This window comes from Xyrauchen texanus, chromosome 8 (genome assembly GCF_025860055.1).
Source record: "Xyrauchen texanus isolate HMW12.3.18 chromosome 8, RBS_HiC_50CHRs, whole genome shotgun sequence".
NCBI classification, from domain to species: Eukaryota; Metazoa; Chordata; class Actinopteri; order Cypriniformes; family Catostomidae; genus Xyrauchen; species Xyrauchen texanus.
In genome coordinates, this window is record NC_068283.1 from 22440027 (window position 1) to 22450221 (window position 10195).

At 38.4% G+C, this 10195-nt stretch overlaps 1 protein-coding gene and 1 pseudogene across 1 annotated transcript; one reads left to right on the plus strand and one right to left on the minus strand.

Annotated features, from left to right (window-relative positions):
- The first annotated feature begins 1289 nt into the window (after positions 1-1289).
- Positions 1290-4798, plus strand: LOC127647814 (dynactin subunit 5). Its single transcript, XM_052132291.1, has 6 exons — positions 1290-1432; positions 1717-1785; positions 1898-2016; positions 3712-3823; positions 3917-4019; positions 4275-4798. Exons 1-6 carry the CDS (start codon positions 1385-1387, stop codon positions 4370-4372), a joined length of 549 nt encoding a protein of 182 aa, XP_051988251.1. The 5' UTR covers positions 1290-1384; the 3' UTR covers positions 4373-4798.
- Positions 4799-6901: 2103 nt separating this feature from the next.
- LOC127647813 (RNA pseudouridylate synthase domain-containing protein 1-like) lies at positions 6902-9381 on the minus strand (annotated as a pseudogene).
- Between the last annotated feature and the right edge of the window lie 814 nt (positions 9382-10195).

Consider the following 10195-nt stretch of genomic DNA (forward strand, 5'->3'; position numbering starts at 1 on the left):
GATGGAGATTCTCCAGATATTATATATAGCCTATGCAGCAGACAAATAAGAGAGTTCCGGTTTTATGGGTTTTTGCGCATATTGGAGTATCAGGGAACAAGGAAGCAGATAAATTAGCATATTAAGTTATTGCAAAGGAAAATATAGACATGCATATAATGTATAGTAAATCAGAAATCAAATCAATAATAAAAAAGGAGTTAAATAAAAATGGCAATTTATTAGGATAATTAACAAAAGGCTTGGCATCTACATTTAATACAACCATTAGTAGGAAGAGAAAGGAATTCAGGTGGAAGGAGAAAATAAGATTGTATTTTATCTAGACTCAGACTGGGACATACAGGACTTAACTAAACAATGTAGGCTATAAGAAAACATCTTACAGGATTATGTGATTGGTGTGGAGTTAGAGAAACAGGAACATGTGTTAATACAGTGTAACAGATATACTGAGGAAATAAATATACTAACAAATGAATTACAGAAGAAAGGAGAACAACAGTTAACCTTAAAAAAGCTTTTAAATCCAGTAAGTGGGGATATATTCTATTAATACAATTTCTAAATAGAACTCGGTTAATTGAAATAATATAGCTAGGCCATAAAATGTGGGGTTTTTGTCCTCCTCTCTCTGGACAGTGTGGGATTGGGGCTGAAACTGAGGAGCTGAACACGCAGCGCCATCTGAAGCACGAGTCCTGAAAGGTCTGGGGAAAGAAGGAACAGTGTCTCTGATCCGTAACCCGCAGTAGATAGCGGTAATGCTCTATTTTAGAATGCGAGCCGCCAATAATAAGAATAAGAGTAATGTAGGTACAAGAAATGGCTGCATCTCGTTTGGAAGGCTGCGTGCTAGGTAGGACGCGTCTTTTGAAGGCTGCAGCCGAGTATACTTTATATCCTTTAAACAAGACAGCCTTCGTATAGAAACGGAAAGTAACAGGTTGCTATGACAGCACGCCACTCTTTAACAAGCGGGAACGCTTTGAGTGAGAAAGGAACAAAGTCTCTTTAGGAGGGAATGCATGAGGTACATTTTAGGAGAGTTATAATGATGGAAAGAGAAAATAAATATATATATTTTGCAGGTGTACTTTAAGTCAAATACTTTATTTTAATTATATATTGATATGATTATACATAGTATACACTCTGCAACCATCTACTGAGGTAGCCTACTTCAGCTTGGGATTTATCATATTTACGCCCTCCGAATTCCCGTGAATGAAGGTCGCATTCGAAGGCTACATTCAGAGTGTCACTTTTCTGAAACGAGACAGCTTCGATGACGTATGCGAGCGACTAATGCGGAAGCGGAAATAGCGAGGGAGCGGTTGAAATCTGCGGAGCTTCAAGAGCAAAACAATACAATTCTAGAAATATGGAGCTGTGTGAAATATTATACAACAAGGCGGAATATATCGAGACGGTATGTGAATAAATTCGATAATGTCCAACTACTGAATCACGAGGTTAGGAGGATTAAATCCAGAACTATGATTTGTCTGACTGATGAATTGTCTCTGCAAACCGAGTGTGTGAATGTTTTCATTTGTTAAACATAGATGTTGGAGGCAGCACGCGCCTGTCAGTTAATTGTGACTTGCTGGTCAATAAGTGTCTGTATTAATGGCTCATCTTGTTAGTTCAGTTACTCACATCAGATGGACCGTCATGTAACGGTAACGTTCACTCTCCAATTTATCTTTGCAGGCGTCGGGCAATAAAGTGAGCAGACAGTCCGTGCTTTGCGGCAGTCAAAACATTGTCCTCAATGGGAAAGTGAGTCTCCTGATTTTCTTCATTAGTCTGTGTAAACGAGTCATTTTTGCTCTGGAATTTCTTCAGTTTTCTGATCAAACGTGTTGAATTTGTTGTATAATGTCTGTTTCAGACTATTGTGATGAATGACTGTATTATCAGAGGAGATCTTGCTAATGTCAGAGTTGGGCGACATTGTGTCATTAAAAGTCGTAGTGTAATCCGACCACCCTTTAAAAAATTCAGCAAAGGGTAAGTAGTGCTCTTGTTGTAATGTAATAGTTCAACCAAGAATGAAAATTCTCTCATCATTTACTCACCCTCATGCCATCCCAGATGTGTATGACTTTTGTCCTTCTGCAGAACACAAATTAAGATTTTTAGAAGAATATATCTTCTTTGTAGGTCCATACAATGTAAGTGAATGGTGACAAAATCTTTGAACCTCAGAAAATCACATAAAGGTAGCATAAAAGTAATCCATACGACTTCAGAGGTTTAATATATGTCTTCTGAAGTGATATAATCGATTTTGGATGAGAACAGACCAAAACTTTTTTTTTTTTTTTTTTTTACTATTAAACCATGACATCAGCAGTCTCCTTGGTGATCATATTTGACTACACTTCCTAGCACCATCAAGTGTTCTGCACCTACATCAAGCACTAGGAAGTGTAATCGTGCTTGACATCATAATCGTGCCTTGAGGCTGCAATAGCAAAATTTACAGCGGAAAAGGAGTTGTATTTTAGTCTGCTCTAACTTAAAACTGATTGGATTGAATGGCATTGTATGGACCTACAGAGCTGAGATATTCTTTAAAAAAATCTTTGTTTGTGTTCAGCAGAAGAAAAAGTCATACACAACTGGGATGGCATGAGGGTGAGAAAACAATGACAGAATTTTCATATATGGGATAACTATCCCCTTCATGTTGAGAAGCTGTCATACTGACATCATATTCAACTTGCTTAAAGGTGGGGTATGTGATTTGCAAAACGGCCGGCAGATTTTGAAAATACACAACTCTAAGGTCCTACCTTCTCTCCTCCAACGCTGGCCCTGACTCCACCCATTCGAAAAACATGGACGCGCAATCATGCACGAGCGAAAACTCAGATGCGCGAGAGCGAGCCAGGCTAGCATAGGTTGGAGTTTCTGCATGACGTCACCATTTACCTGCTAAGACCGTCAACATGGCACAACATTCAGCGTTAAGTTGCACCAGATATTATTAACATTCAACAGTCACATAAATCATTAGTATTGTTAGAAAATTGATGTTTTTGAAATGTAAATATATATTGTATAAATATAAAATATATAAAAATATATAAAAATATATTGGACGTCCTGGTTGTCACCGAAGTTTATGGCTAAATATAGGGCTGACCGATATAACGTTATCAGATGAGATTGTTATGCGCATCTCGTCAGTAAAGCACATAACATAAAGTGCATTCATTGATTAGTAAATAGCCATCAGCTGCTTTCAGATGGAGCGGCGTATACTACACAGATCCTTAGTTCACTAACAAGCTGGGCCGTGATAAGGAAGGGTAAATTGCCCAGCTTGTCAGTGATGAACTACAGCTCTGTGTAGTAAATGCCGCTCCATCTGAAAGCAGCTGATGACTAACGGACACGCAGCCAGGGTGGTGGGTGGTGGGGGGCATGGTACGACCGTTTGATTGACACATTTTCTGTCCAATGATTCTAGATGGTCTTGAAAATGATCGGCTGGAGTTTTTCGAGTCCTGCCCGTTCCACAGATGATTAAATTGCTTAATTTTCATTTCAGTGCTTCTAATTTACAGCCAGTAAGTGGGTTAGGAATAGGATTTCAAGTTATTTTGAAAAAATGGTCAAAAAAGAAAATCACATACCCCACCTTTAAGTAAAAAGTATAATTCTTTAATCATTCTTCTTTTTTTGTGTGTACATCAGTGTGGCTTTCTTTCCCCTACATATTGGGGACCATGTTTTCATAGAGGAGGACTGTGTTGTCAATGCCGCACAGATAGGATCATATGTCCACATTGGCAAAAACTGCGTGATTGTAAGTAGCCCTCATCTGTTTCCTGCCTTTTGTTTCTTGTTTGTGACTGAAATTTTTACTTGGCAATGCTTAACTGTGAAGTGTGTATTTCAGGGTCGACGCTGCGTCTTGAAGGACTGCTGTAAGATATTGGATAATACTGTCCTTCCCCCAGAGACAGTGGTTCCACCATTCACTGTATTCTCTGGCTGTCCAGGTGGGCAGCTTGATGTACACTTCAAATATATTTTTTCAAACAAAAATGTCAATTTGCATTTGGATTTTATCCCATATGACTTTAAATTGGTTGTAAAATCAGATTAATTTATTTAAGTAGTGATGTGTATTTTTATTCAAAGTGGATTAGTAGTGAATTGGATTATTTGTATTCGACAATTAATTTTAGATGTGATTTAGTTTCACTGGGTCAGTGCAAATATATTTTCAGTTTATCTTTGATTCTATATTTCAGGTTTGTTTTCAGGAGAGCTCCCTGAATGTACACAGGAACTGATGATTGACGTTACCAAAAGTTACTACCAGAAATTCCTCCCTCTCAGCCAGATCTAGGACTAAACTTGAGTTTATTGTTGTCTCTCTCACTTTGTCTTTCTGGGACCAAAAGCACCAATGGACTGTTTCCTCACCCCCTTACTCTAGGTTCCAGTTAAAATATATATATATATATATAAAAACAATAAGAAATACCACTATTAATATATGTTGTATAAAAAAGTATCAAATATGTGAATCAATTACACACACATCTCTCATGTCAGTATGTTTAGACCGCTGTTAATGCATCTTATTTCATGCCATTGCAACACAAGTCTTATTTGCATGGCTAGGGAAAAGATTGTCATTTGATTGTCAAAGATCAGTGATCAGCTGATAGACTGAAGGGCCTTTACCTATTAAAATTAGCAGTTTAGCTGTACCATCTCTGCAACACTAAATAGTTTCTGTGGTCAAAAAAAGATTATTACAGTTGCAAATAAATGCTTTTTATAAATATAATGTATTCTGAGTCATTTCAAGCGATATCCTCTTTCTCCATTTTTCGAGGGCTGTCATGAAATCACATTTTTAGGAGCTCCTTTTGTAGGCTTCCAAATATTACGCAACATAGGACAACCTGCAATAAATTAGTCTGTAGGCATCAAGACTATTTCAGTTACATATCCAAAGCTACATTGAATCTTTTTGAGGTAGGAATTGTTTGGAGTTTGGACCACTGTCTTTTAAGTTGTCAATTAATTATTTAAACATGCTGCATACAATTCAACTACAGGAATCGAGAGGACAATTCATCCATCATACATAATTTGTGAACCTGTGAAGTGGGAAAAAAATAGTTGTGACTTATTGGCCCATTCTAAAAGCACTAAAAACTTAATGGTCTTAATGGATGCAAACCAAGCAAACAACATAATTTAAAATCTATTTGCTTAAAAGTGCAAAAGCTTAACCATACTGTTACTTCGTTCATACAATGAACAATAGCTCTTGTACACATAGCATACTTCAGATCCTCGAAAGATATTGTTTTGATGAGCAGTGGATACAATCTGCTGTTTAAAAAGGGGTTATAGCCTGTGGAGCTGGAGATTCACTGTGGTGTAGCTTCAATAGTTGGACTGGTAAAAACAGAATAGAATGGCATGTTTTATGAGCTTCTAAGCATAAGGATCCCTCAGTCAAGATTCTATTCACACAGCCACTGTTGACACTGTGCCTTTTGTTCCTTGCTCTCCACTGGGTTTCTCCTCCTGTGCACAGTCTCTGGTTCTTCTTGGCTCTGTTTCACAACCAGTGGCTTTTTTAAAATATTCTTTAGTTGATCCTCCAGAGAGTTCACAAATCTTTATGGTGCCCATTTGGAGTCTGTTCTTGTCAGAAAGGGATCTGGAGCTATGACCTGTATCGGTTCATTATCCAGTGGAATATAGGCATGCAGCATCATGCAAAAAGGAGTGTTGTCTTTGCTTTGACTGTAGATGAAGTCTCTCAAAATGGGGTGACCAATGGCACTACTACCAATGCTACACTAATGGTGTACTCTTAGCTGGTGGGTCCGTCCTGCAAGGTATTTCATACTTTGTCAAGTGGAAAACATCAATCTGTGCATTTTATCTGTATACTTTGTGTTGAATTCTCAATTTTATACCTGTCAGAGGCTGTAGAAGCACTTTAGTGACTGTGTCTCCTTCATACGTTTGTAAGGCAGGGTGCCAATGTGTTTGCATTCAAAGGCAAAGAGCAAATGTATGATCTTTGAGAAAATCAACAAACTAACTTTCTCGCAATTAGCAACTCTTCCTGAGGCACCACACCCTACTAAGCGAAGACTGCAAATTCACACCTCATTGTTGCCCTTCCACATCTGTCCCATTCTCTCCTCTCTCCCCCATTCAGCTCAGAATCACCTAAGATCTGTATGTAACAAAAGTCTATATCTGATGTATACAAATAATCTAACTAGTGGAACATGTTTGGAATCATTTAAAATGTCTCAAGTGTACTTGGTTTGCAAAGACAAAAAGGGAGTTTCCGTTTAGAACAGCAAACGCTGCTTGACCAATTTAAATTCGGGTGTCTTACCTTTGTTTTAATTTGATGTTTCTCCAGATAAGTGTACGTGGGAAACCACGCATGGCCAATCCAAAGCTATTACAAGAGAAGTTATGTTGGTCAACTTACATCTGTAATAGTGGCCGTGACCTCTACTGAAGAAAACGTTAAGTTAAATTTAAGTGTATGTAATTCCATGGGGGCTATACTGAAGTATCTTTGATTATGTGAACTTGAACGTGACCGATCTCAGGTATATAGCAATTACCTCTGTTTGATGATCCAATACTGGCCGCTTGTGATCGTGAGACCCGCGGTGTAGAGAAAAACACGCGAGGACCTCAAAGCGACATAGTTTCTTAATCTAAACGGGTAAAGTATAATTAAAGGAGTTAAAAGAATAATCAAACATTCGTTTCAATTTTAATGATGCGCAGATATCATTAAAAACCTTTTTCATTTATGGAGTCAGATGAAATAACGAGGTAATACATAAGAGAAAATGTATTTCATTTAATATTGTTGTGTTGCGTAACAAGAAAGACAGTAACGCGCAGAGACCTTCACCCGTAATATTGGAGACCATCATTGGACCGATAAACGGGCTTACACATTCCATTCTCTTATACTGTTAGCTGTATTTGGCTGGGCTTAGGATTCTCACATCCTACAGTGCACAGGAGGAAATAGGTGTTTGAATGCAATTCTATTGTTGTTTTATAGACTTAACTGAGATTTGTAATAAAGGTGATCCAGACCCTCTGTTCCTTCAGTGCACATCATATGAGTTTTGCCCTCTGTTGTGTTCTTGCCCATAGCAAAGTCCACAGTCAGATTCTCCGCAGCCACAATGCCACGGACCTGCACAGGGAATATAACTAAGACTGTATATGTCATTATAAAAACCCCTCTGAATATTCACAGAATGTCCAAATGTCACATTGCCAGTGCAAGATAAGCTTCATTAACATGCCAGTCTTAAAAGCAGCGATATGCATGCCCTGCTGCTGCCTTGTTCGGTGCTATACATAAAGCTCCACTTCTAGAGAAATGCAATTGATGGCAAGACCTAAAAACATGAGTATAAAAGAAAACAAGTTATCAGACACAAATTTTGCTCATATGATATTTAACTAACTGAAAACTTCAGAGGAAGACCTAAAGCCTTAGTAGACGCCAGGATCTGCAAGCTCTGGGAATTGATACTTCAGCTGGCTCTGATCAGTATTCTTCTCATCCCATCTTGATGTCAATATGGATGTCCCAGTGTTTTTTTTTAAAAACAATATAGTTTGCACTGTGGTAGAGGGCACATGGGTTTTCCAGATTCGCATCCTCCATGGCCACTTTCTTCTGGAAAGCAACATCATGGCATGGTACATCAATACATCATGACAAATATTTGTATTAGTAATGTTCTTAAGATGTTAGTGTGAAGTCTCACAGGTCTTTTAAAATGACTAATAAAAATGGATTTGATACCTGATTAAGAAGGGTACAGTAGATACACATAGTCTTCTTGCAAGCACTGTACTTAGATTGTTATAGACCCAAATGTAATAGTTTTGTTTTATAGTTTACAGCAGGCTGCTGGTGATGCTGAGGAGCACAGTCCTTGCTGTTGGGTCAATTCCAAACAGATTAAATCTAATTTTGATTTACCATTATCACCTTTCAGCCTTCTGAAGTTCTCATAGTGGAGGGTAATTGTCTTTGTATGGAATAGGGCATAGGAATGATGACGCCAAAGCTGGATGAAAGGAAACTCGCTGAAGTTTATTTACATTTTTCTGCAGACGGAGGTTTGGATATACCACGAGAGTAACTTAGGCTATTTATTGTTTATGCTTAGTCTATTGTGATTCAAAACGTGGACAAATTAACTCGTTTGTTTCACATTCATCTGTATTTGCACAGCCTTAATTTTGTCCTAACGAAAACAAATTCCCGGCCCTAATTTTTTCTCGTTCGAAAAGCCGTTTCACTAGGAAATACGTCACAATACAGTAATAAAGTCAGTCATAACTTCAGTTTCATGGCGACTTTAAATGCTTTTGTAAAAATAATTATTTTGACTATTGGCCATGGAAGATATCAGCAGAGATTAAACAAATTCACTTTGATAGACTAATGAAATTTGCGGGCCATGGCCATTTTCAAAACAATAGTGTCATTATTTCATTATTAAAGGGTAATTAAACCCCTGCTCAGAGTCTGACTCCACCCACTAGCAATATTTGAAAAATGCTGGAAAAGTGGGCAGACACCAGCGGGGATAGAGGGGACGAAACGAGGGCGGGGCTGAGCGGGGGGGCGTGCACCTGAGACCGTAGTGACGGATTAATTGACAGCTGCTGTCAGACTCTAAAATGGAGACTGACTGGAGTGGTAATTTTCTCCAGGAGTATTACTATTATGTTATTATTATTCCTCACACGGTCGCAAGCATGTACATGTATCTGATGAGTTTTATCGAGTTGATGTCAATAGCGCGCGCTCTGTAGGCATATTCAAATTTTGCCGCTATGTGAAAAAATCCAGCAAATCCAGTAAATTGTGATTCAAATATATATGATCACTCACCTCAAGACGCCGCTGCAGTGGTGGAGTCCATGTAGGAGGAGCAGCGTTTGGCACTGCGTCGCTTTTCAGCGCAAGCTGTTTGGAGAAGCCCATTTCCACCTCCATTGCGTTGGAGAAGCAATCCCGCGTAAAATGCAGTTTGCACACTCCTACAGCTCTAGGCGGGAACTCGCGGTCTTCCAGGCCAAGGACATGCAACCACTGGCACCTAATTTCCAAGTCTGCTGGAAAGCTATACAGTCCAGCAGTGCTGTTGCAACCAGCAACACTACACCTACGTACCATCCTGACCACTGTACTAAATACAGATAATCTACGCTAACTTGAAGCTATCCTAACTGACGCAATACTATGCTACTAACTAACTATGCTTCTAACAATACTACACTAACAAATATGCTAATTAACTACCTAGACTACACTAAATAATCTAAATAATTCTATAAATGCTATGCTAAATAGACGCTAAAATACTCTATCCTGATCGTTTTCAATACTCGCAATTCCAACTCCTGACTCGCTACAGTGGTTTTGACGAAACAAGATGGTTTTTATACTGCCATGGGCGTGGTAGCTCGTACTAAGGGCGTGGTTAGCTGGAACCTGCTTATGTCAGCTGTCACCGGTTACTTCACAAAGTACCGCAAACAGCCAATAGGAAAATTCAACTGCAGTAGCCACCGTTCAACCTGAAGAGGGCAGCACTCAGACGTTTTTACACCATATATTGTAGAATTAAAACACTTTATACACAAATGTCAAAAAAATTACTTGAATCAATGACCAGTACTAATAAAGCCCCATTCTTACAGATCATTAACTAAAAAAAGTTGGTTTAGGGTTTAGTTACCCTTTAATAGTGTCATTATTAAAGTCATTATTTCTCATTTAATTATTCAACAAACATTAGATTGTGCAAATATATTTTCTTCAAAGATTTTGCTAAATAATTATTTTGACTTTTTGAAAATATCAGCAGAGATTAAATACATTTACTTGGATATACCAAAGCTGTTCAGCCATGATATCAATGTGCGTATCAAACGGCAGTTTTGTGCCCTTGAAAGACACTGCGGGAAGGGAAACCACACGAAACCACTCAAAAGTTCGTTCCAATTAAACAAAAGGAAATATTTTTATTTCCACGAAGAGCCCTTTTACAAGACTATTAGTTAAGGGTACATTCATACAATATTAGGCTCCCATGCTCCCTTTAGAGTGCCCACATCAAGAGATCTG

Coding starts and splice junctions, on each gene's coding strand:
- LOC127647814 (XM_052132291.1), top strand. CDS start 1,385: ATGGAGCTGTGTGAAATATTATACAACAAGGCGGAATATATCGAGACG. Junction 1,433..1,716: donor AGGCGGAATATATCGAGACG/GTATGTGAATAA, acceptor TTATCTTTGCAG/GCGTCGGGCAATAAAGTGAG. Junction 1,786..1,897: donor ACATTGTCCTCAATGGGAAA/GTGAGTCTCCTG, acceptor TGTCTGTTTCAG/ACTATTGTGATGAATGACTG.